The sequence below is a fragment of the Haliotis asinina genome, chromosome 2 (genome assembly GCF_037392515.1).
Source record: "Haliotis asinina isolate JCU_RB_2024 chromosome 2, JCU_Hal_asi_v2, whole genome shotgun sequence".
Classification (NCBI taxonomy): domain Eukaryota; kingdom Metazoa; phylum Mollusca; class Gastropoda; order Lepetellida; family Haliotidae; genus Haliotis; species Haliotis asinina.
The window spans coordinates 23,119,804-23,147,651 of record NC_090281.1 but is presented as its reverse complement, the minus strand read 5'-3'; the positions used below and the strand labels follow the sequence as shown (position 1 = coordinate 23,147,651).

At 37.0% G+C, this 27,848-nt stretch overlaps 1 protein-coding gene across 3 annotated transcripts in view; it reads left to right on the top strand.

Annotated features, from left to right (window-relative positions):
• Positions 1-27,614, top strand: part of LOC137273414 (endophilin-B1-like) — a 53,565-nt gene extending 25,951 nt beyond the window's left edge. The window contains exons 4-11 of one of the 3 annotated variants that reach the window (XM_067806093.1): positions 2,913-3,046; positions 3,677-3,769; positions 5,099-5,119; positions 10,953-10,970; positions 15,240-15,329; positions 16,012-16,112; positions 20,068-20,278; positions 22,895-24,780. In XM_067806093.1, coding sequence (XP_067662194.1) covers positions 2,913-3,046; positions 3,677-3,769; positions 5,099-5,119; positions 10,953-10,970; positions 15,240-15,329; positions 16,012-16,112; positions 20,068-20,278; positions 22,895-23,002 — 776 coding nt within the window. In that variant the 3' untranslated portion in view covers positions 23,003-24,780. Of the gene's footprint in view, positions 1-2,912; positions 3,047-3,676; positions 3,770-5,098; positions 5,120-10,952; positions 10,971-15,239; positions 15,330-16,011; positions 16,113-20,067; positions 20,279-22,894 lie in introns of all 3 variants that reach the window. The other 2 variants (XM_067806095.1, XM_067806096.1) reach the window with 2 other exon arrangements.
• Positions 27,615-27,848: the final 234 nt, after the last annotated feature.

Here is a 27,848-nt window from a genome sequence, read left to right as displayed (position 1 = left end):
GTACTGGTGTACATGACCGTTGTGATGACTAAACCTCTCCAGGCTCACTGTTAAACCCAGCAAAATAAAAAGGTTTCAGGAAACTAACCATGGAAAGAATACAGTCAAAGTAAACTTTGTCTCAGTACTTTTCGTTACACTCCCCTACTGAGTCTAACAAAACCTAGTAGGAGGTTGCTTTAGGTAACCTTTGAGTGACCTATGGTCGTCCAATCAAACGCGAGATGGTCGAACTCATTTAACTAATCAGACAACAGTTACTGTTTAGCATTTGGTGGGACTTACAAAATTCCCCAGTCACTGACACTGATCCCTCAATAAACAAAAATCCACATAAAACAGATATTTCACCTGCAGTATATATATATATATGTTTAGGGCTTTCTAATGACATGGTTACCATGAAAAATATTTCTGTAAGCTGACATCCTTGAATATTGACGAAAATGCTATTTTCGGCAACTGTTTAGGTATCACCCTGAAAGGATCGTACAGATAATAGCATTTGGAATCGTTCATGTACAAACCTTTTCTAGGTTTACAGGCAGTAAAGAGAGAGTACTTTCCCTTAGATAATTACTGGTGATGACATGGTAGGCAGGTAGATATGAAAATTGTTTTCTCATTCATCAGCCTTCTTGTTCAGGTGATGTTCATGAAGAATAACCAGTATGCGTGACATCCCAAGGGCTGTAAATGTCATCAATAGGAAAAAAAATAGTAATGATTATTGATATGAAAATTCAGTCATCGATGAAATCACATACAAACTTTAGCGATAAATTAAGTTTGAATTTGCTCACACAATACACAAAGTTAGGTCTTAATTCATAGGCATCTTTTGAAATATGTTCACGATGCTGTTTTTCTTGGTAATTCATGCTAATACATCTCACCGCTTACCAGTGAAATATATTCATTTCTGTCAGATGTTCTTAGCATTTTTACTCAAATTTATTTCTCCGATATTTATTGATGATCAGTATTTTGTTGATGATTATTTATCCTTATGAGCTGTATCGATAACCAGTCTACCAATCACAGGTGGATCTTTGGTAGCTTCTGGACAGTTACTGCTGGAGTGAGTGAGTGATTATTGTTTAGGGGGGGTGTCTATAGGTATTTTTTAGCAATATTCCAACAATATCATGACAGGGAACCCCAGAAATGGGCTTCACACATTGTACCCATGTGTGGAATCTTTAGCATGACAAGTGATAGGCGACCCCACCACACCATACTGTGCTGTAAATAATGGCCATTTTCATGATTTCATAAGCGTTTAGTTTCGATACTCGCGACATTACCAAATTTTAAGATACCTTTTTGAATGTTTGGCAAGACGGACAGTGCATATCTTAGAAATTGATGTACAATATAAAACTGTCAAAAAAACCAACCCCTTCCAAAATCTAGACCCATATCACTTATTCAGTAATTGATTCTTTTGTGCCCAAACCCCTGAATAAATAAAAATAAATGCTTACTTGTGTAATCAAAGCATGCGTGGTTGTGAGGCATAAGCAAGTCATCTTGTTAGCTTCACACAGATAACTGTCTCTAAGCTTAATTACTCGAGTTGAGGATCACAGAAGGTGAGGGCACGCTGATGTTTATGTCTAATTAAATACTGATGTAATGTTTTGGGTAGTCATGAAACTGGGTTAAGAGTCCTTAATGAGCTAATTGGCTCACTGTAAAGGCTGCCCAATCGATAGGGACATTTTTCCTTAGTATTTCATAAGATCAATGAAATACTTGGTGCTCGCAGCTTCAGAGCTGAGGGAATTGGTTTAAGGGTACTTGTGAAGTGCTGGGATTTGATAGAATTAACAACAGGCATTTTTGCCAGAATTGAGGATTTTGAAATTCAGCATAATAGGTTGAAAAGGTTCGGGATGCAAAAAGCAAAGATGTGTTCAAGATAAGCATGATCAAGCTGATATATCGTATTGATTTACCACTGATCAATAACTGGCCAAGTGTGATCAATTTGAACTTACCAATTTGTTTTAAATGCTATGTTGCAACTCTGAAAAGACTCATCAGTGACATTCTAACTATTATATATAAGTTGTATACATGATTCAGTCATGTTTTTAAGTATTTCCAAGGTGTGACTGTGTTCACTTAAGGGGACATTGATACTCATAATATCATTCACTATGGTTTGTGCCTCTTCCAGCCTCTTACAATTAGAAGTGTAGCGTTAAACAGTGGCATGCACAGACACAAGTTATTTCACTCAATGCTCTCCAGAGTTAGTTCCTTGGTCTGATGTTTGTGAAGATCGGGGATAGAGAATTCAGCAACCATGCTTACTGTAAGAGGTCAGTAACAGATAGGGTGGATAGGCTCGTTGACCTGGTTGACACATGTCATGGTATGCCAATATTGCGTAGATTGATGCCCATGCTGTTGATCTTCAGACTTGTCTTGTCCATACTGGATTATTTACATACCTCTGCCATATAACTGGAATATTGTGGCATTTTACAACTAACCAGCCAACCAACATGTTAGCACACAGCATGGTAGCTCTGGTGGTAACTGCTAGGTAGTGTAGCCTTATGGTTGAGGCACTTCCCAAAATGGTGCAGTTCGTAAACCCTTGATGTCTTGGTGTAAGTTGTATGCTTCTCTTGAGGGTAATATGGTCTGATGTACAGGTATCTTTGTAGCATTGTCAACCAATCTGTCATAAGACTGTTAGAGATAGAACTTTTGGGGGGCATTGGTGGTGCTCATGACAGCAGGTAATGTTTGTAGTTGTCACCCTCTTGCGAGAGGTAACTTGGAAACTTTAAGTGTCATTACCCAATGAAATTAAAGTGTTTTACATGAAGGTAAGATAAACAATGATATCACATGCCCTTGATTATGATAGTCACATGTAGTGTTTTTGCCTTCAGGTAATGCCTTGATCAAGTCTGGCCAGGCTCAGATGCGAATCGGCAATGCAGAGAGAGAGTATGTCCAGTCCACAGTGAACAACTTCCTTACACCACTCAAGAACTTCCTGGAGGGCGACATGAAGACCATCATGGTAGGCGTCCAGTCCGAGATTCGCTAGGACATCTGTAGGAGTTCTGTTGATGTCTGTAGATTGGTTGAAGCTCTGAAGATCTGTTAAACCTCTGTTGGAGATCCATTTGAGTTCTGTCGGAGACCTGTATCTATGGGAGGGACATCTTTTGATGTCATGTAGGAGATGTATGCAGGTTTTGAGAGATCTGTAGGTGTACATCTGGAGCTTTTTTGAGCTCTGTTGATATTTTGTAGGAGCCGTGCGTATGTTTTGTAGATTTGTAGGAGCTGCAATATTCTGTAAGACCTGAGTTGGAGCGTGTTTTGTTGGAGCCCTGTCAATCTGTAGAAAAAATCTGTGGAGACACTAAGGATCTGGGGTTTTGTAAACATGTTCAAACAGATGCCGAAACATATTTGAGAGAAGCACATGGCCTCTCATTTTTCCCTGTAGATGTATCAGTAACACTTTTTTGTTAAATTAGTATTGGAACATTCCTCAATCATGTCTGTATGCTCACCAAAATTTGAAACAGTCTGTCCTCAAACATGATCAAATCTTAAAAGCCTTTGTCAGCTGAAGGAGTCATAAGGAGTTCTTATCTTCAACTTCCATTCATTTTTTCATCCCTCACTATGCATTTTGTAGAAAGAGCGTAAGCTTCTGGAGAACAAACGCCTTGACCTTGATGCATGCAAGAGTCGACTGAGGAAAGCCAAGTCCACCACTGCCCAGCAACAGGTGAGGGTATATTGGTCATGTGACCTGATCACATGACATGTCACATGATGTATCAAGGACTGGTCAGTTTTTTATCCCACTTCTGACTTTGACAGTGAATGTATAAGCTTGGAAATGGTGTCATGGAGAATTTGGCCTGATCAGTATAATGTGTTTACAGGAATCTTTACCCAAGGTATTTGGTGACAGAATGGAGAAAAAGATAAAGCGACCAAATTTAAAGTAGCATATTTCTTGTGTATGATATGGAGGTTGTGTTGTTTTTCATAAAAAAAACTGCTTTTTCTCGCTGGAATGACTGGAATGAGACAGGTACACGCTTGGTCAGAATGTCAAGTACCGGTAACTTTAATGTATTTACTGACTGTCCCACAGAGCACTGGGGTAGCCAACTGGTTAAAGATTCACTCATCATGTTGAAGACCCAGGTTCAAGTCCTGTATGGGTACAATCTGTGAAGCCCATTTCAAGTGTCCCTGGATGTTGTAAAAGCAGCATAAAAAAAACTGCTTTTTCTCGCTGGAATGACTGGAATGAGACAGGTACACGCTTGGTCAGAATGTCAAGTACCGGTAACTTTAATGTATTTACTGACTGTCCCACAGAGCACTGGGGTAGCCAACTGGTTAAAGATTCACTCATCATGTTGAAGACCCAGGTTCAAGTCCTGTATGGGTACAATCTGTGAAGCCCATTTCAAGTGTCCCTGGATGTTGTAAAAGCAGCATAAAACTAAACATACTCACTCACTGCTCACCAATGACTATTGAAACAACTGTTTGTTTCCTTTGCATCTTGCACATGCGATGCACAGACTGGAGAAGTCAGAAAAAAAGAAACCTGGACCAACATGTTTGAAACATCATGTGACATCATTCCTTTCAGTATTCATGCATCCATGTTGCTTGCTTCAATATATATGTGATTAACTGTGTCTGATCTTCTCATGAATAATAGTCCTATTTTCAAGCATACTGTTGTCCTTTTTACACAATGGGATATTCATCTTCTATATAGCCTGTTTAGTATCATTATTGATATATCAATGGTCTAATGCAGACTGACATTGTCATCATTCATAGTTTGTTACAGCTACTGTTACTCTCTTGATAAGTGTATGTTCCACAGCATTGATCTATACAGAATAGATTCTTTGTGTTAGAGTAATGACAATTCTTTCTCCTTGTAACCCTTCTCTCTCTCATATTACGTGATAAGCATGTGATATTGCTGATATGGTCTGGTATTCTATATTACTATCCCCATGTCGTTTATTCATCCTACGCTGTAACATCTAACTCTCATTGAATTAATTATTTGATTTACAAGACTTCTCCTGAGGCCTCATATGTAAGTTGTCATCTAATTTGCATATATTTGCATAATTTATGAATATGCAACAGTTCCAGTTAAAGTGCATGTCATTGTACATGTATGTGCTTCCACTGTTTCTTTCTTGTGGAATTAAGATTTCTGGTGTAAAGAGATTCCAACTGAGTTAGGACAAGAAAATATGTATTGGGTATGGCATGTACAAAATGTAAATACTTGCGGCATTTCGTATTTTTTTTCCTGTTTATTTTCACCATATTTCAATATATTTTATGATATTGGGTACTGGAAATGCTCAAATCTGTTAGTTTTGTCTTGCAATACTGAAAAATATCAGTGGACTCGTGTTATTTTGATTTCATTTTTTTACAAGTATAACTTTCAAAATCTCATTTGTTTCCTTCTAAAATATGACTCAAGAGAAAATTTGGTGCTGCTTACAGTGTTTCCGCTGGCAATTTTTAATAGCTGGACATTGACCGGATAGCATTTCAAATTCAGGTCATTTATAAATTTTATCGTTCAAGTGATCATTGCACCCCTAACAACCAGTCAGAAATGAATAAGGTATTGCAAAGTGCCAATGCTGCTATTTTTATCTTGGGGTTTTCAAAAATGGTTATTTTGTGTTTGACAACACCTCAATGTTATTGTAAAAACATAATCTTTTGAAGAGCCTTTGAAGTTACCAGACATTTTTACTATGTACTGGTATATAACGGACAACGGACACACTGTTCTTATCTAAAAATGGAGTCTTTGCCCCCTTTAGATTTTGTTTATTGGAATTATATTTATTACTCATGTTAAACTACAGGAATTGATTCCGTTCTTCTTATTTATATTTTATCACATTTTCCCAAAATTTATTTCCTGCATTTTATTATGCATGGTTCAGATTAGTAGTGGGTTGGTCATTTTGAATAAAGTCTGATTTTTTTTTTTCATTTTGTTGATGTGTTGAAGATGGTAGGGCTGCTCCATAGAACATCATGTCAGACGAACTTTCAAATTAGTCAAACAGTGTAGGGTTATGACTTTGTTTGAATTCTGTATTCAGCTCTAGACAGTTCCTGATGTGAATAACAAAGGCTGTGCCATTTTAAAATTGAGAACATATCAAATGCTTTATCATTTCTAAGTGGTGATGGGGTAGCCCAGTGGTTAAGCATTCGCTCCATGTCATGTGGAATACCCGGGTTCAATTCCCTACATGGGTACAATGCCCAGTTCTGGTGTACCCGACCATGACATTAGTGAAATGTTGCCTAAAACAGCGTACAGCTAACCTCAGGATGATTTCAAGAGTCATAACATCAAAAGACTCCTGTCTGTGTGGGTATAGGTATGTTGAAAAAAGAATTTTGAATTCAAGGCTACAATGGATCCAAGTTATTGTACAGAGCTGATGTATAACTGGCATGAAATCCATGTATACATAATTCAGATCATCCCATCAAAGTTCACTGAAAGTTCACCTGATGTGACCTCTGGAGGGGTTGTCAGATTTCCATAGAGACGTGACTGTTGTCGAACTCAGGTACACAGTCTGATTTCATTATGTTTAAGCATGATTCCTGTTCGGACCATAGTAGGGTCACCCCTACTGTATTTGTATGTTTGTGACATTGTCACTGTTTTTCATGATCCTTTAATCTGTATATCATCCACAAAAGGATGACACTAGATGTATCAAAAATACACTGAAAATAGATGGTAAATGTACTCTGACACATATGGTTTTATATTAGCTTTCCAAAATCCAGTAAAAAACTCTTAGAAGTGCTTGTTCATTGATAATTGGCACATTTCACAAGGGGATTGCTATGCAAGTCTATGTAAACACATTGGAACTACTACAATAGCCTCTGTAAAATGGGGCCCTATGGATTTCAAGACTGATGTCATTTTTTGAGAAGAAATCATGAAATTGAAACTGTTTTTCTTTTGCTAACAAGGCCAACCCGTATCAGTCGTTTGAGACTGAGGTTTGACAATTCTGTGATTCTCGTGTTTTGTGTTGTCATAGTTACAGCATGAATGCCCTGCGGGGTAAAACCCTGTAGTTTATGCCACACGTTAAGCTAGTTCAAAACTGTAGCACTTTATTTTATATCCTAGATACACATGCAATTTTTCTTAGTCAGAACATATAAGTTCTTTGATTTGGCAAATTCATTTTCTGTTTTGTTTTATAGCTGCAAATACACAAGGGCCCCATTCCACAAAGCATTTTTGGCAGTAAGACAATCATAAATCTGATACATCAAGAAAAACTTACTACAGTCATAAAACTGTATTTGCTTTTTGGAATGGGTCCAGTTTGTAGGTCATGACAACAAATGCATGTGATCTGTAGTTCAAGGTGAAAATAGTCCATGTATGTTTGTTAATTGGACATGCTGAAAGTAAAATCCATCGGAGAAAAATGTAACCTGTGAGTATGTTGCGAAAAACCTGCATGAAATTACTTCATGATAATGTTAATCCATTAGCTCCAAAATTTGCCTGAAATGACATCTGGTTTTCAAAATGGTGGCTCAACAGTCACTTGTGCACCCTTATACAAAAGTATGTCTAAAAGTGGCATAAAGCCATACTCACTGGTGTTCTGACTTGTCTGATTGGGTGTCCTCTTACCCTGGTACTCATAATTTCAGCCACTGGATTTACAGATCCACATTCACTTTTTTACAGGGTCCTGGATGTAGCTGAAATATTGCTGATCTCAGCAGAAAACAGCAATGCCTGTTGCACAGCCGTAACACAGCCATAAAACTTTTTGTCTAGAGATTTTTATATGTTGATGAAAATTGAAAATGCAAATATAAGTTGGCTGGATTCTACACAATGAGGCTACCCTTGTAATGCACCAATAGCATGATAGTTGTCAGTGTGTTAGTAGAATACGATTACATGTTTGTCAAGTTTCTGAGATAATAACAATTTGTATGATCATCATTCTTCTTGTGATGTTTCCCATGAAACTAATAATGATAAATATTTTCATAAGAACAATTAGTTTTCAAGTGAAGGTCAACATAACATGTTGGTGTTCAGTAATGCTTATAAATGTATCCTCTCTAATGAGTATGGTATTATATCAGCTCTTGAACAAATTGCGAAAATAAGAATGATGACTAATTCAATCGAGAACAGGGCAGTTTCAGTTTTTTGTCAATGGGATTCCAGGGCAGCTCAACCCTCATCCTTGTCTCCCCTCTAGAAATGAGGATTTTTAAGATAGTATGTATTTCGTGTCATTGTTCCACCACGGGTTAAACAAGCTCCTGATTTACCAGGGTCCTGTTCGAAAAGCAATTTCAGCACTAAAATTACTGTAAGCCTATGTTAGACTGGAGGAGAAATGATCACCTTTGTGCTGAGATTGTGTATGGCAATGGGGCCCTGGTCCAGACCTGATTATTTTCTCACTGTCAGGATGTAGCTGGAATATTGCTGCAGTTTAGCATTGTTCACTGTAATGAAGATATTTGTTTGACTGCATGTTCACTACTCCTCAGTGATCTCCCTTCCCAAATCCAATTCACCTCCCTACCCCAACCGCATTGACCAGCTTGTGTTATTCTGGGACAAGCCAGTTAGCGACTCTAGAAGGATTTCATATTGGAGTAGGAAGGTCAGAACTACTTCAAGCAGGAACAATAACTCTGTTCCTGTTTGACTCCTGTGGTACTTATTATCACTGAAGTACTCATACATTGTATTACTGCTTTTGTTTCTGCTTATTATTCCCTGTCACACATTCTGATGGGTTTGCCGTATTTTTGCACATTACAAGCATCGAGTGGGGGGGGACGAGTTTTTTAGGAGGTTACTAAAGGGGCAAGTGGTGACGAATGCCCCAACCAAAGCCACCCTAAACAGCTCTCAGCTTCCCTGAACATATAACTTGTCCTGAAACTTTCCTTTATGTCACAGTATAATATTTCCTAATTCATTTTTTTAATGGTTTGAGTTTTCAAAACTTTTATTTCATATTGAATGGTTTTATTTTGTTGTGAATGACAAGTTATCTCCCTTACCAAAATGGCTGACTTTGAAGTTTTAGTAACTCAGAAATTAGTCATAGAAACTAATGTATTTCCTTTATCTGCCAAATTTTGATTATGTAAGGCAAATAACTGAACATGTAAACTGTTTAAGATATGATCAGTGAAAATATCCTATTCTTCAAGTTAAACACAAACATCTCCAGAAAAAATCATGTTAATGTGATTATTTTTTTTCATATTCTTTTATCAAATTGTCATTTTTCTGTTTTATACCCTTTATTCCATTAAGATTCTTTCAAGTAATTAGGTACTTGACTTTTTTCAAAACCATCTATCTGCATGTGTTATTTGAGCAGTGACCAGTGAAGGTCTCAGTTGGAATTGATCTTCAGTAACCATGCTATAGTCACCCAAGGTGACTTATGGGATAGGGTGGTTAGGCTCACTGACTTGGTTGAGTCATGTCATTGAATCCCAGTTGCCTGGATCGATACTCATGCTGTTGATCACTGGATTGTCTGGTCCAGACTTGAATTTTTACAGGCCACTGCCATATAGCTAGAGTATTGCTGAGTGCGGCATAAAACTAAACTTAGTCACTAAGCAGTGGCTTAAGTGGTAGACATGGTTTTCAGTGTGATCTTTATGATCATATTGATGTTGCATTATTGGTACTGCAAACCTGAAATTTTGTTTCCAGTCTTGCTTTGCTTCAATAAATCATTCTGTTTTGTGAAGGGGTAAGGTTTCTGCTTGTTAGCATCTTCTCAGTTTAGTCAATCTCTAATATGACATTTGCTTTGAACCTACATGTCAATCAGAACAATCTAGAGCCATATTTTGGTGGACCCCAGCCAAAACATCAGCTTATCCAATCCTGGTTGGCCCAGGTTGTATTTCTAGGTTTGTAGGCATCATACTTACAATTGCTTGTGGATTTTTTAGAATGTGATGTGCGATCCACGTTTACAACATGTCTGGTTTTCCTGCAACAATAAGTAGGAAAGCCAGGCAATCAGGTGACTGATAATAAGAGCAGGAATATTTCTAACTACAGTTTGAAACAACTTTTACTTTTGGTCAGTTTACGTGATGAAAGTTGTGACTACAGCTTTCATGAATCCCTTTTCATGTCAGGATTTTCATTTGATGATAAAACCTTTTCAACTCGTTTTGGGGAATGTCCTTGGTCTCAGAAAGACAGCAGTACTCCCTAAATCCTGTCTTCTGACTCTTTCTAATCCAAGACCTTCTGCTAAACAAATTTACTGCTACAAGCATAGTGTATACTTGGGTTGTTGCCATCCTAGCGCTAAGACTACTTTGTGCATGAGGATAGTGATGCATAGTGAAATTCCTTTGCTTATCTGACACACATGACTTACATTTGCTTGACATTTCCAGAACATTGCTGACTGTCCTCCAAAGTGATCAGTCAAATTGACTCTTCCATTTATGTTGTTCCTTCAGTTTTTCTCCCATCCCACTTGCATGGTCCCACTGGCCTGATGGTCTATGCCAAATAATAATCTCTTTGGGCAAGCCATATCACACATTTATACTGAACATGTTTTTAGGAGGAGCATTGAATCTATGTCCATTTGAATTAGTTTATTGAGGATGAATTATGAATAACACTAAATATATTTTTTTGTGAAAATAGTAAAAGTCAGACAATGTTCTGGGCCAGTATCATATCATTGTCATGTTGTCTGCTGCTTATGAGCTTAATTTTTCTCTGTGTGTAACCTGGAATCCCATTGGTAACCATGGTAACACATGACTCAAACTAATTGTCTCAGGCTCTGATTTCTTTTTACTCTCTGCCTAACCAGGATGATGTCATCGCTAAAGTAAGTGACAGTGTCGCCTTGACATTCCTACTTTCTGTTTTGTTGTATGGGGCATATCAAAAGTTCTTATGGCATTTTACAGTGTCTCAACTTTGTATTGTTTTCATTTCATATGGTGTGTGTTTAAAATTGTTTTATGGAACAAGATTTTCATGAAGACTTGTAATACATTACACGGTTCCAAAGAAACTGAAGAATGTGTTTTACATGTGAAATCTTTCTAGTGACTTTGGTGATATTTGGTGTTTGAGACATCTATTAACATTTGATAAATTTTTTAATATAAATTCTAAGTTTTTATGAAAAAAGGTCAAAATTGTCTATAAATAATACAATATTGACTATATACAATTCATGTTTGGAAACACGCGTCTGACACATATATCTCTTGAGATGGTCCCTAAGATCTGATTACTTACTATTACAAAACAGTCATTTCTTTTGAGGGAAGATAAAGGAAAGCTCCTGAGAGATTCTAGAGACATTCAGCTCTTGAGACACACGATATGATTACAGTGCTGACAATATATTGTCTGAGCTATGAGAACTTTTGTGATGTTCTGTGTAGAATTATGCTTATTTTTCTTCTTGGTGTCTGATATAGCAGATCATAAACTATGATCAGTTGTTACATTGTGATGTGCGTCACATGGGCATGCTTCTGATTCTGTTACCGTGGTAACATATTTTGTGATGGTATCAAATCTTTTTTTCATTCTGTCTATGATACCACTTGTTCTTTCAGTCCCACCATATTCGGATGACTGATTGTGGTTTTACAATATTGTGTAGTCATAGCCAGGTATCAGGTATGACATTGTAATAAAGCAAGGCTGTTTTTCACTTGTAATATCTTTCCTACTGAGATTACCTAAACAAATGGAGTATTTTCTGTTGTAAGCTTATACCAGCTCAAATCTTCTTCGCCATATCTATACATGGTTTTCGAGCTACACTAAGGGGTCTGTGTAAGGACTGCAGTTGTGTATTTGAGCATTTTCAGAACTATTTATTACTTTTTGCCAAAGTCATCCTTGGGCCCCAAAAAGGACAAAGTAACCAACCTAAAGCCATGTGTCACACTGAATACAAGAAAGTTGCATTAATCGAAGAACACTACAGCCATGTGTCACACTGAATACAAGAAATACAAAGAAGTTGTATTAATTAAAAAACACACTAAAGCCATGTGTCACACTGAATACAAGAAAGTTGTATTAATAAAACAACACACTAAAGCCATGTGTCACACTGAATACAAGAAAGTTGTATTGATAAAAAAGCACACTAAAGCCATGTGTCACACTGAATACAAGGAAGTTGTATTAATAAAAAAACACACACTAAAGCCATGTGTCTCACTGAATACAAGGAAGTTGTATTAATCAAAAAGCACACTAAAGCCATGTGTCACACTGAATACAAGAAAGTTGTATTAATCAAAATACACTAAAGTCATGTGTCACACTGAATACAAAGAAGTTGTATTAATCAAAAAACACACTAAAGCCATGTGTCACACTGAATACAAGGAAGTTGTATTAATAAAAAAAACCCACTAAAGCCATGTGTCACACTGAATACAAGGAAGTTGTATTAATCAAAAAACACACTAAAGCCATGTGTCACACTGAATACAAGAAAGTTGTATTAATCAAAACACACTAAAGTCATGTGTCACACTGAATACAAAGAAGTTGTATTAATAAAAAAACACACTAAAGCCATGTGTCACACTGAGTACAAGAAAGTTGTATTAATAAAAAACACACTAAAGCCATGTGTCACACTGAATACAAGAAAGTTGTATTAATCAAAAAACACACTAAAGCCATGTGTCACACTGAATACAAGAAAGTTGTATTAATCGAAGAACACACCATCTCCTAGTGGTATTGGTCTTGTCTGGAGTTCATCAATATTAATGCAGAATGTTTTCCGGTTTAATGCGTGGAAAAGAGCAAGAATTTGTTTTGCCATTCCTTCTACAGCCATTGTTATATACCGTTACACATGTATGAATTATTTCATGTTGCAAGTATTGACAGAGATGTGTAGTGAATAAAATGTTGATTTGTCAAAACCATACCTATACTTATTGATTTCCCTAAGAGGGCAATATCTCTCACTTGTGAGATTTAGGGCTCTGCTACCTAATAAAGCTGATACGAAGTGGCATTACTGAAATATTATTCATAGTGTTAGTCCGAAGTCTTTCACTGATAGTAAAAACTGAAAATATTGATTGCCATTGCGAACATGCTGTCACATGGACATGGGTTTGGGGCTTATATACTACTCAACATTTCATAGGGATAAACTAAGTATCAGGACTGATTGCTGGAAGAAGTTGTCATGCAAATAGTATTGAAATTGCTTTGGAATGGCTCGTTTTTAGCACAGTGACAAATAATATGAAATTTATTTGAAAGTCCCTTTAGCTGTTTTTTTAGGTTTATAACAGAATCCATTATGTCAGTGTCCCTATCAAAGGTTGAGTTGTATAGTTGGCATGGTGAGGTAACTCTACACTGGGAGTTGCTTTAGCTTTAGGAAGAGCAGTAATATCAGTGTTGATATTCAGCTGTCAGGGTTGGTTAGCATATTCATTTCATTCTTTTTGTAATAGTGTTCTGCTTTTGTATATCTATATCTGTTAATGCTATGTTCATCACAGATGACATTATGGTTGATATTCTAATGAGGAATAAGCTGCTTCCAGCTTTGATACAGAAGTTTAATGTTTGTTTATATGTCTGTAGTATTAATGAATTGAGCAACATCGTCATGAGCGTTTACCATTATTCTGTTTTAAATTAGATCATTTAGAACATGACCACAATAGTTATCTGAAAATTCTGTTATTCGTTTGGTGCCATGGCTGCATGCTGCTCTGTCATGTAATCTGATTCTGTTATTGTTTTTTTTATGAACATCGAACAATGGGAACATTGCTTGGTTTAGTTGCAATAATTGTTTCATTTTTCACTCTCCTGTCATATATGTCTATATATTATTCATTTAAAAAAATAAGCTTGTAACACGTGTTTGCAGATTGTTAAGATTTAGCATCCAAGTCAGCAATGTAATTTTTGGTATGTTTTAATGTTTTATGTTCATCATAATAAACAGTATTGTGTCTGAGCATGAGAAGCATGACATGTCTATGAGATCATTCTCATTCTTAACTTTGAATAATCCTGAATAGTGAGTAAGGTACAGAGTAAGGTATTGTTGGTCAAAGGGAGGCAACTCTGCAGCTCTTGCTCGGTAACCTGTCAATTTCAGCTTTAGTACTCTCAGTGTGTGACATATGACTGTATATCTGCGGAAAATGTTTTAAAATAAGGGAGCAAGCTGGTGATACATGTATTTGAGTCATGGAATTTTCCTGGTGATAAGTTTCTTCTGGACATTTTGACAATTTTATCTCCATTAAGGAACAAAATTTAGCTAAATAGCAACTTTTTGTGACAGCCACTACCCCAGAAAAGTGGTTGATCCAAAAACTTTGGGTTAAAAAAAAATAATGTTGACAATGTCATATTTTAACATTTACATGCTAGCACAGCTGACCCTGGATTTCGATCTGTGCCCTCTTCCTTGTTTACAAAGCTAATATAGAGCAGGGGCATTCTCCTACTTGTGATAGTCTCACAACAACATCAGTACTAATATGAGCAGGCCTGATCCACATTGCACAACGTGGAACCTAGCCCTTGACCTTCCCAGTCAGGTGTTTATGTGTGCTTCTATCGTTAGTGTTGGGAATCCACAACCAAATCTACTATGTGTTATCAGATGAATTGTGATGAATGATTATGCATTCTATTTGAAATCTATAATTTTTAATGTAATCACCAATTTTAAGGATTTTTACCCAAGTTTATTTTTAATTGATGTTATTTTTTTAGATCTCATATTGTCATGCAGTGAAACTCCTACATGCAAGAAAGATGCTAGAATTATAATTAAACAAAAGTGATGAAATTTTTACAGTACTTACTGTTAAGTATTCATTACTTGATTATTTTATTCTGTATTATTAAATATGTATGCCATCATTCACTTGCCTGAATATTTGTCAAATTTAATGGATAGTTTACTTTAATCAAGTTAATTATTTTTAATGCTTCTTTCGATTGATTTTGGGGTTATTTTCAATTATTGGAACACCACTACCTACAGTACCCACCTGTGCCCAGTCTGTGTCTGTTACAGTATTAAGCCAAGATGGCCGACACTGATTTGTGTTTCTTTGTATTCCAGGCTGAGGCTGACTTACGTGTTGCCCAGTCCGAGTTTGACAGACAAGCTGAGATCACCAAGATTCTCCTTGAGGGTGTCAACAGCACCCATGTAAGTGAATAATAAATGGATATTCATATTTTCGCTCATTCATCTACTGTGCCATCACTGTTTTATTGACTTAACATATCCAAAATTACAAATATCAGTTGTGGTAAGAGTTATCAGTGGTTATTGACATGAAAACTGATTTCTAATTTACACACACAATACACAAGGTTATGTCATTATTCATGGGCTGGTAAATTTTGTTCAGAATACTGTTTTTGTTTGGTTTTTTTTCTCTTGAGACTTTTTTACTTATGTTTGCTGAAAGCTGCTCCGACAACCTTATGTTTTCAGGTTGTCAACACCATACCAATGCTTTCGGTTTCTCGATTCCATGATTCAATCATTTTTTATTTGATTCTTTATACAAGTAAATAACATCAGCTTTTTCTGTCAATGTAACACTTAAGATACGACAGGAGTAACCTCTGAGGGAAGAGAATGGGCTAGAAACTGCTCGAGTTGGATTAAAAATCACATTATCACTGTGTGGAAACAGCTGAAATAGATATTCAAATATTGAACCCAAATAGTGATAATGGTCATGGAACTTAAGATGTCAGATTCAGTGAATTGAATCGAATCGTTGCAGCCCTAAATATTGCCCTGTGGAATTGAATCTTTGACCCTGTGATAGGCTAACCATCCCATTATCAGCTCATGAATATTTCCTCCATACATGCAGGCCCATCATCTCCGGTGTCTGAATGACTTCATCGAGGCCCAGGGCAACTACTACGCCCAGTGCTCCCAGTACATCAGGGACCTTCAGAGCCAGCTTGGGAGGTAGGTGTCACATTGTATCCTAACATTCTTGCTTGGGGGTGGGGTTGGTTGCCGTTAAGCACCCTCAGTGCTGTAGCTAGTTTATAGACAAGCCAACTGTCTCGCAAAGATGATGCCGAAAGCTAAGTTTGGTTAAGTAAGCTCAAATGCTTTTGACACAGACTGTGAATGCTCAAAGAAAGTCAGAAATGCTTAAAGAGAAGCAAAGAGTAAAGAATGGCTCCCAAGCTGTGGCCCAGAGACAGTAGACTTGTGTGTGGTAAGGGAGAGGACTAGAAACTGTATGTGGGTGTGTTGTGGTAAGGGAGATGACTAGAAATTGTATGTGGGTGTGTTGTGGTAAGGGAGATGACTAGAAATTGTATGTGGGTGTGTTGTGGTAAGGGAGAGGACTAGAAACTGTACATGGGTGTGTTGTGGTAAGGTAAGTGGTAAGATGTACAGACCTATCTACTGCTCCTTTCACTCAGAACAGTGTCAGTAGCATGGGAGAAAAACAATGACATTCTTAAATTGTTACTACAAATCTGCAGACTTTAAAAATCAGTATATGATTCGAGAAAAAAACCTTGTTTGCCAGATATGAAGCTTGTTCCGTATGCTTCTGAATTGTCTTCACAGCTTCACTACAAATGTCTTTCTTGTTGAAAATGCTTGTTACTGCTTTATGTTCAAGTCGCTTTTCACAATGAAGCCAAGTGAAAAATGGAAACTTTATTTCAAAAGAAAAGTTTATTTATTTTGAACTTTGAGTGTTATTGTTTGCACCAAAAAGGTTTTGAGACAATATTCTGTAAACTAACAAGGAATAGAGATGGTCCTTAGTGAGGTTTTATGTTCCCCAAATTGTGATGTGTCTGCTTAGTGGTGATGTGGGTGGGGGTAGGACCTAGGTGCCGTGTCGTATGACAAATATTGCTTAGTACACTATCACGTTTAAAGTGGAACAGGGATTTGATCTGGATAATTCCAGTTTTAACTTTAAGGAAGAAAAGTAAATGGTAGATTCTCTGTGTTAAAATTTGTCCAGTGAAATCTTGTGCCCAGTTTGAAGACAGGTTATTGGTACTGGCATGGAAAACAATGATTCATCTCCACAAATAGAAGCAAATGTACTGATTCTGCAGAGGCATTAACCATTCTTGCCATTTTAAGATGCAATTTTCAAGCAGCACCTGTCACTCTAAAGAACACTCCAATATAACTACATGTATTTGCCCCTGAATCTCCCAATTTTGAAAGAAAACCATATTGACTATATTTTGAAAAGTAGTGATCAAATTTTACAAAGGATTACACAATGTTTTAGATCCATCAGCCCAAAGATATGTCTGTATTACACAAACTGCTGTGTTAGGGTGTTGGTGCACCGAGCAATGCACTTGCTAATGATTCACACAAACACAGCCAATTGTGTTAGTGAATAACCAGCACCAAGCCTGTGCTGCACTGTGTATGTGACTGTACATGTTTTGCCCATGTTTTCAGTGTGTCAGCTGCCAGCCCACCTAGTGGTGACATGGAGTAAGCAGAGCTGACTTACATCTTTGCATTAATGTTATTGCCATCTTATTGGTAGGCCTGCATCAGTCAGTTACCGTCAACAGCTTTGAGTACGCAAAGAACTTCCTTCAAGAGCTCAGTTATGATAAAGGAAATTTCTAAGCTGTTTTTGAATCAGTCGATCATATGTGAACGTCATGGTGAATCATGATTGTTTTTAAAAGAAGTGACTATCAGTGTGGTTGTTGAGGTTGGTGATATTGAGCATTGAAGGACTTCTTTGATATTAGTGCTCTTTGCTAATTAAATTTTACTTCTTTTTTCCCCCTCAGTCTTGAGGTCTGAACAAAGGCCCAGCCTCTGCTTGCTTGTGTTGTCTTAGATTAGAAACCTGTCATTTGCATAGTGGGTCAGATTTCTGACATATGTTCCAGAACACTTCAACTATGATTGCAACTTGCAAACTGCTCTTCAGGAACAGTTCTTGATAAATCTGGACGAGTCTTTAGCTGCATTGAAGAAAATTTACCATGTGTACAATTGGAGACATTAACAACTAGCCCCAAACCAGAGTCTTATAAAATGTTGTACAGTAATTGGATTTTAAAGAACATACATCAGTTTGTAGGCATCAGAGATACAATTTTGCTTCATCTCTCTACATGGGGAATAACCATCACTTCAGAAACTGAGCTGCCTTAGATAAGTTTACTCAATAGAAATCCTGGAAAATTGCCTAACATCTGAAAAAGATATCCAACAATCAGCTGTGCATAAATGTATTATGATATGTAATGCTGAAATTGAGAATAAGGCTAATCTTAGTGTACAGGCCCTTTGAGATGCCATGCTACAGATTCACATGAACACAACATACTGACACAGAGCCAAGAGTTCTTGTTTTGATCCTAAAACTTCCACTGGCCGACAGAGGTAGTCCTGAAGCAGACGACAATTTTCATGGAGATATCTGGAACATTTGTCTTCATCAGACCTCTCATGGTGTCATTTTCATTCAGCTGTCAGAAAGAAATGGCAAAGAGTAAAAAATAATTAAAACAGAAAATGAAGAAATGTCACATTGGTGAAGAGAAATGACATTTCCCTCTGACAGCCATTCATCCCTTAGTATGAACTTTTATGAATATTATATTTTTTTTGTAGAACATTTTTAAATATTGTCTAGATAATTTTTGCACCATATTTAATGTACAATTTTCTTTTTTGGTATTGTATTATTTCCTTGATTTGTAGAAATAGTTTGAACCAGAGGCAGGGACAAGGTGGATAACTCTTCTCTCTAGAGGAGCTGCAGTTGTCCCCCTTTGAATTATACAGTTTCTGCACATAGATGCATAAATTGCAGTTTTAGATCACACTGCTTAATTTCCCTGTAGAAAATGTCTGCCTTACTAACATTGGCCCACTTTGTAAAATCAAAATATTTTTTTTTATGATTGTATGTGTCATTCATTTTAAAAGATATCCAGTAAATGAAATTTCTAAGACACGATTCTCAGCATCTTGAAAGTCTCAGAAAACTACACTATTAAACTGTAAAATGAGAGTCAAATTTGACTTCAACAATTTTGGGGTGAGAAATTGTGTAACTAAAGCATAAACACATCCAAAGGGGCTGTTCTCAAGCTTACATGTTAAATGAAAATAGCCTTCCAAAATACATTTTGTTTTGGTTAAATGCTGACTGTATTGGCACACCCTGTAGCTTATCAACCTGCATAAGTCCACATAACATTTCATCTGCTAGATAAGCAACACCACCCACGCTTCTAACAGGAAAGTATAACAAGATGGTGGCACTCAGTGTATGGCTTTCTATTTTACAAGTTTATGGCATGTCCCAAATCAAAACTCATGAAAGAGTGCAAGCCTGAAAAAATCCCAGATGCTGGATTTGTACAGAAAGATCACAGTGAGTCATTGGAACTCACTTGTGGAAATAGCAGACTTTCTTTCCCTTTGGCATTCAGGACATCTAGAAAGTTCTTTCAAAGCAGCAGATTCAAAAGATGGTACAATAGGATTTGCCTAATAGGGTGTGGCTGGCCTGACAAGACAAAGATTGTTCCTTTCACAAAGTCAGCTGCTCTAGTAGGTTCTGCTGTACCATTAGGGGCACACTTCTTACAAACCGCATCCAATATTTCTACACTAACAGTAAAACAAGCATGGTTATAGGAGGTGGACTTCTATCATAGTGCTATGTTTTGATCATTTCACTGCACAATGTATGTTTCTTTAATGCATTCCTCGAGACCAAGTTTATGTTGCTCCAAACTGAATGACACACCCAATCCATCAAAATTCATCTTGCTTAACATGCGGAAATAACAACAAAACCATCAGTCATCATCCATCTTCCTGGGACTGCAGAGAATTCATCAGCCTGTCTCTGGTCTGCTTGTTATGTTTGGTTTTGTCTATCTTTCAGTTATTCTGTTGGGTCAGCCACAAGCATGGGTGGTGGGGCGCCCTCTAATATGCATTCCTCCAGTGTCCCAAATTCCAACAGCCCCTTGACGCCCTCTGCACCCCCTGCAATACAAGTCACAGCACCCACTCCAACTGAGAAAAAACAGGCCCGAGTATTATATGACTACGATGCGGCAGATAGTACTGAGTTGTCATTATTGGCAGATGAGGTATGACTGTGTGTTTGATAAGTTTCTTTTTTCGGTTATCTCCCCTTGACAGGTAGTGAACCTGGGTGAATGGGCTTGTGAGAGACCATTCAACTATGAAAGAGTTTATAAGCGATAAGAACCATTCAATGGAAACTTTGAATGTTTTCATGTTGCTATGAATCAAGAAAAAGTAATTCAAAGATTGATAGGGTCTGTGCAGTTTACCAGAGCCAAACTTTAAATTTTAAACATATCGACTTATGAGAGTCAGGCATGATCCTCATCGTGGGCAAGGATGCTGTGTGAAGGGCTGAGAATGTTTTTTAATTTCATTATCAGCTGCATATCATTATCATATCATAATATCATTATCATTATCTTATTGTTCACATGAAATTCTGTATGGAGTTTTAATTATTCTTAAGAAAAATAATGTTTTTATAAGCTGGCAGTGGTGAATACAGATTTCTACTTGATTTGTATCAGATGAGGATAATTTGTGAATTTATCATCAAACTGGAATGTTGAATGCAATTGCAATGTTTACTATGTATTTGATTGTCCGCAATTTACAGCAGAGTTGTGTGATCTAGACCTGTCTAAACCTATGATTCTGGATTCAAATGCTAGGTTTGTCCTGCCTTTGGTTTTGCCAAAGTTGGAATGTCAATTCAAGTCACGAGTCATTTCAATCTTTCCTCTCACGTTAATCTGATATGTTTCAATATACCAAGATGGTGGTTAACCAATTGCCTTTACAGCCACTATTCTTTTCATGCTGTGAATGTGTCAGAGAGCACTTTGAAAGGAGATGGTAATTCTATGGTATTTGAAGTTGGCAGTGGTTTTTGACATTCATTTCTGTACCTTAACAAGAATATCTTTTTCTTTCTAATCTCAAGTGAAAGTTTTGGACAACATTCAAAATGTCACCATACCTTTCAAGGGGAGATAACTTATCTCTGTTCAGTATCAAATTGAGTATTTCTTAATGATAAACTTCACCAAACTTCTTGACTGCTTGCTGTCAGGTGTTAGCTGTCCTGAGTGTTTATTCCACCCTTTCAGAGAATATTCCGATGTGATCAGCAAATAAATGTTAAAATCTGCATTCAGATTCTAAGAGTAAAGAAGACATGAAATAATATGTATACATGTAAATCTGAATATGTCACTCAGCTGTTGTCATTGATGTTTATCTAGTGGCTGTTTAATTTGTTTCCTTTTTTGTTTCTCTGTTTCTCGGCAGCTAGTTCATGTTGCATTGGTGTTTCTATGGCTGTCACCTCCTTTGATATTGTATTTTTCCTTCCTGCCTAAGCAATAGGGCCATTTCTCATATATTAGGGGAGATAATTAAGCATTCTCATAAAGGGAGATGACTTTTGAGATTTTGAAATTGTTATGTAACATCTCTGAAATATTTTCCATCCAGTCAATGTTAACATCTCAAGAAATGTTTTCATATGTTAGTAAATAAATTTTAACATTTTAGATAAATAATTTCTGTTTTATGGAGATACTATTTCTTTCAATTTAGTTAATGATAGGAACATTTCTATACATAACCATCTTTCGCATATCATTCTATTGTATTCTGCATAAGGTCTAATGATGTATTTTTTTTAGTTGCCAATGTTTATCTTTCTTGTTTAGAACTGATTCTAGAAATACCCTGACGGTAGTTTATAGATTAAGGTGGACAGGATCTTTATTGATAACATGTTGTACCTAATGTTGTGGGCCATTGATCATTATAGCAATCACTGGATTGTCTGGTCCATGCCCATTTAATTCTGTCTGCTGTTATTAAGTTAGAACACTGTTAAATATGGCATTACACAACAGTCGTCTATTTGAAACAATAGCCGTAAGCAGGTATAAAGCAAACAATACTGAACTGTTCATCCCACATAAATTAGGATGTCAGTCACAAGATTTTCTGCTTCAGACTTGATTATTTACAGACTGCCATCATATGGTTTGAAAATTTCTGAGTGCAAAAAAATGAACCAACATTATGATTTTTGTGTGAGCAGTGGACATAATTGTAGTGTCTATATGGATGGCAGACATTGCAGTGTGTGAAAGCCTTGAAATTCTGGGTTTGGATTTCTTCCAAGCAAAATTTCCTGGTCATATCGCTTTGTGTGATGCTAAAATATTGCTAAAATTATTATCACTCTCTTACTCCTTGTCGTAGGAGGTGACTGAAAGGGCTTGGAGGACTTTGGACGTTGTCGTTCCATTGGATTCCTGTGCATAAACCCTTCCCAGAATTGGCAGCCATAAAAAGGCAGGAATGCTGCAGAGTGCTGCCGTAAATAATAAATAATAATGAGGGTACTTATACCACGCAATACTCCACACCACAAAGGCACATGCTGAAAGCGCGGACAAACAGCACAACATTATTACCCTGGATAACCCAAGGTGTTTGTGATAGAAGGTTATCATTATATATCCCACCGAGTACCCACATTTTGCTTGGTTATAAAAACCACGCATGCACTCGCAACATTGACGTAGGATTCTTATCTTTTGCATGTAAGATCCATGTTTTCTGTTACTGTGGAAGTTGATAATCCAACCTGCATGTCTATGACCTCTAACCTCTACTTTTCCCACTTGCAGCTAATTATGGTGTACAAAGTTGCTGGTCTTGACGACGATTGGCTGATGGCGGAGCGGGGTTCTCAACGAGGGAAGGTGCCTGTCACATACCTGGAGGTGTTGGAGTGACGACGCCACACACATCTACCTTCTTCTGTGTTTAGATTTTGATCTTAGTCTTACTACTTACCAGAGTTACCATGGTTACTTGCTCTTAGCATGGATCCTTAGTGTTACCTTTGTGACACAGATCTTTAGTATTACAGTTATTACTTCCAGTAAAGTAACAAGGCTCCATAGCGTTACCATGGTTACTTCTAGTAGTGTGAGAAGGCTGCTTAGCATTACTTTAGTTACATTCAAGTAGTAAGGACACCTAATGTTGTCATGGTTACTGTCCAAATATGGATACTAAGGCTGAGTTAGCTTGGATATATTTTGAATAGACAGTAATCTGGTGCAATTGTTTTTCTGAAATACTCGGTGAGAGTGCTGGTCATCTGACCGAAGGTGGGTCAGGATCCCTGGACTGATGGTCTGCCTGTTGTTGGCTTAATACATTCATTTTCTTGTTAAGGGTCTGTTGCGGGATGGCAAAGTCTTGTTAAAGATGATCACAAATTGCATCTTGATAATGTATTTTCTCAGTGAATGGATTTTCAATGTCTCTGCTGGTAAATGCTGTCGTCCATAATGATGAATGTTTCAGGTTCAACAGTTCATGATGTGCTTGAGTTCATGAAAAGCTCACTGTGCTTTTGTAAGTGTAGAAGGCTCTGAGCTGGTTTCAGTAAAGATCAAGGGCCCAATGATTAATACAAGAACGATGAATGAGTTGTGTGTCACACACTTACAAATTAAAGAAGTAAGGGGCTTAATGGCAATATTCTCAGTTGGCCATTTAAAGTAATCACAATTTTCCAGTTAAACACATTTCTACAGTTTACATTCAAGTCAGTAAAGTAGTGTTTCATAATTTAATGTTTTCATTCCATGTGATAGTATATCAGTTGTTCTTTGTTTTTATTGCTGATAACCACATCTTTCAAAGTAATGTTTGCATTTTTGTTGAGAAATGAGTATTAGTTTGTTTGATGTAAGATTTGTTTCTAAACTCTGCAATTATTGATCCTCATATAGCTAGTAGGATGAACTTTAGATATACCTTAGGGCTGTTGTACATAGAACTTACATATACATGTGTTATGTTACCATATTTTCTGCTATGCAAAGCCAGACAGTCTTCATTGAGACAAGATATATGCATACAAGTATTTGCCTACAATTCAAATCTTGTTTCTCTCTAATAAGACCATGACAAACTTTAAAGATAGGTCATCCATACACACAATGTGGAATGAGATTGGTTTGGTATAAAATATGGTGAAACTTCAATTTGCAGGTATTTCAGGGATATCCAGGATACAGTGTAAAAGTAACCTTTCCTTGATCAATATATTTTAATTTTTTTCTCATCCATACACACCATGTGCATTGAGATTGGTTTGGTATAAAATATGGTGAAACTTCAATTTGCAGGTATTTCAGATTTCCAGGATACAGTGTAAAACTTACCTATCTTTGACCAATACATTTCAAAATTTTTCTAAAGGCTTAAAATAAAGGAAAATCCAGGTGACACAGGCTATTTTGAAAATAAGCATTTCATCAAACTCTTTTTAGTATGTCATGACCAGATGCTTCACCGGGCAGGTCCAGAGTGTTTTCTAAGAAACGGTTTTGATTATCTCAATATATATAGTAATGTTTCCTGCAGTTGTGATAAAGAGTTATAGTAGCAGAGAGGTAGTTCATATGTGGATGAATCTATTCATTGTAGATATGCATGAACCCTATGGTCACTTGTAAACACGTACTCATGCAAACAAATAAAGGAACACTCAAAATTACAGTGTTCCTTTATTCTTTTCTCCACAAGGTATATATTACACAGTGGGTGAAATTTGGGAAATAAATAAAGGAACACTTGTACTTTTATGTGTTTCCTTTGTCCATTTCTATGAGTATATATATGCATTGATATGTGTAAGACTTGAATCTATGATGATTGACTGGGGCCTTTGTCCATGGTATGGTCATAACATGCTACTTTGTTACAAGAACAGCTTAAGATTGGGATAGTCCTAATTGGCACACTTGTATCAAATGGTATCACTTGGACTATAAGAAGTGCCAGGAACGTGTGATTGTGGGCTTAAATACCATACTGTTTCAATGTTTTTCTGCATCTTTGGATGGTCATGCACTGCTCCATGTTGTTCGCACCTAAGATGTGCATGTCGCCACAATTTCTCGTGCATCAGGCAATAAGCAGGAGCAGTAGGCTAATCTACATCGTTAGCTCATTATTCCAAAGTCCCTGGTTTAATTTCTCTCATGGGTACAATATGTGAAGCCCTTTTCTTACATCCCCTGAACTTGATATTAATATTCCTAAACACAGTGTAGAACCATGCTCACCCACTCACTCACTCACTGCAGAGTTGTGGCCAACCCATTTCACTCCAAGAACATACATAAGTGAAAACAAGACAAAACCTCAAGTATGACTAACAGCATCACTTGACTTTGAATGATATTATCTACCTGACTTTGACACTGGGATAGCACATTTCTGATAAAATCGAAATCGGCTTCATACCCATCACAGATCTGAGTCTTACATCTATATGCATGTTCCTAGTTTCTCAGCCAACCCTTGTACATCATAACTGCCAAACTTGCCTTCTTCAAACACTGTAACAGGTACAATGTAATCATCGTGTTCCAAGACTGGAAGCCAGGGGTCCCTGTCATCATCCTGGTTGTGAAGACTTTGATTCCACAGCAGCCTACCCACAGGACCCCTGGACCATTAATTTCAAGCACTGTAATGCCACAATAATGTATTCTGTATACTGTGTCTGTGTATTGCCTCTTATTGTCTGGCTGAATTCAGTGTAAATTTGAAAAGACACTTCATCTAGTTTGTATATCACCACTCTGACAGACTCAAATTCTGAGACTTGGAAAAGTTCTTCAGATGCATTTTACTCCTGAGCAACTAGATTTTCAAAGCTCTTGTAACGCTGAGATAGGTGTAAGTTAATGTTAATGTATGGCACTTATGACAATCTTAGCATTAAGAGAGCTTTGAAAATTAGGCCCAGGTTCTATCCTGGAACAACTGGTCCCCTTGCATTCCTGGCTGCACTTGTGTTCAAACCCATATTTCACATACGCTGATCACAAAAGTGAAAGGTTGCCGAATTTTTATCCATAAACCACACTTGAGATATCTGGGGATGAGTCGTTGGAACCAAACTGATGTGTATTGCCAGCAAGTTTAGAAAGTCCTGTGAAGTTTGAAGGAAATGAGTACACTGGTTGACATATATTACAACCTCACATCAGTATGTCAGATCTCTTAGCAACGTTTGTAAATATTTGTAAAGTATATTGTCCACCATTAGAAACAGAAATTAGAGCCTCTGCAAATAGTCTAGATTGTACTGTATAGTTTTGAAAAAACAGGTGAGAAGACTTCACATCAAGGCTTAGCAAATATAACTTTCCAAGGAACTGAAAAGAAATCGGCAGCATCCATCCTAAATCAAGGTGTGTAGTGGGCACATGATCAGGAGAATTTCATACAGATATACCAAATAAAACCATTTTGAGACATTTTGAGGATATGGGGTCATTGCACTTATCTTCCTTAACACTGAAAAGAAAGGTGATGTTTTGTAAGTGTTGGAGTATAGTGAGCTGCTGTGAAGAAACTGTTGATATTTAGGGAAATATTTTCGTTACATATTCAAGAAAAAAAGTGTGAGAAGTAAACGAAGAATAATTAAAAGTTCATTTGTCCATAGTAAGCCTTGATTGTTGTCAAAACAGTTTAGAAGTTGGCAGTTCACAGATTTTTCTGCATGCTTTGATTGTGGATGTGTTGATCATTGAACATGCTGGGATTGCCGAAATTGTTCATCATTGAACATGCTAGGATTGCTGGGTGTGTTCATCTTTGAATATACTACGATCAGTGAATTGTAGTGCATGCTGGTATTGCAGTACCTACTCTTGGTCTCACAGTAGTAGTTCCGTCTTGTTGGTTCTGCTAGTGAAATTTGGAAAGATGGTAGTGACAGCCTGGATCTGATTTGCTGGTTGATAGCTGTGGCAAAAATGAAAACAAGCATATGACAGTCCTAGTCTGAGACATTCTTCAAAATGTTCATGTCCAACTGAAGTGACAACAGACTCAACTTCAAACGCATATCCTTCAGTATGAAGCTCACTGTTAAGAATGGCGTCAGCCATGATCCAACCTGATTAAGAACCTTGGGTTCTGTGCAAATTGTTGACCAAGGTCAAGGAGAGACCTGCATAGGTTTGACTTCTAACATCAGACTTTCTCCTCTTCCATTTGATGGTTTTCTTGTGGGACAGATGACCTACTGGGTTTCCGTCTGCCCAAGACTGGATTACCGTGGTGCTACAAACCATGCTAATACCAATAAATTGAGCATCTGACTCTGACATCTAAAAGTTCCTGGTCAACTTGCACCAGACTGTATGTTAAAAGGGGAGAATCTTCCAATGGGATGTTTCATACAAAAGAACATTTGCATTAGTAAAATGTTCATATTTATTTCTGAACATCAAACCTATTTCAAACTAATGGTCCTTGTTCTTGTCATCTCTACTCTGGCACAAACTCATGTCCTCAAAAAAAAAATGCTAGCTTCATGCTGTTGAGGTGTCAATATATAATCTACAGATATTTGGGCCACAGTTTAGATAGAAGTAATTTAAGGTCAGTAAGCAATTAACAACAGAGCCAGAGAAATGACATAATTATACAGATTTCTTTAGTAGCACCTGTAAAAGCAGTCAGGTTGTCTTGGATGTAAATAGATCTTTCTTATGCACTTCATGCCAAAACTTCCCAAATTTTGCTAAAAGAATTGTC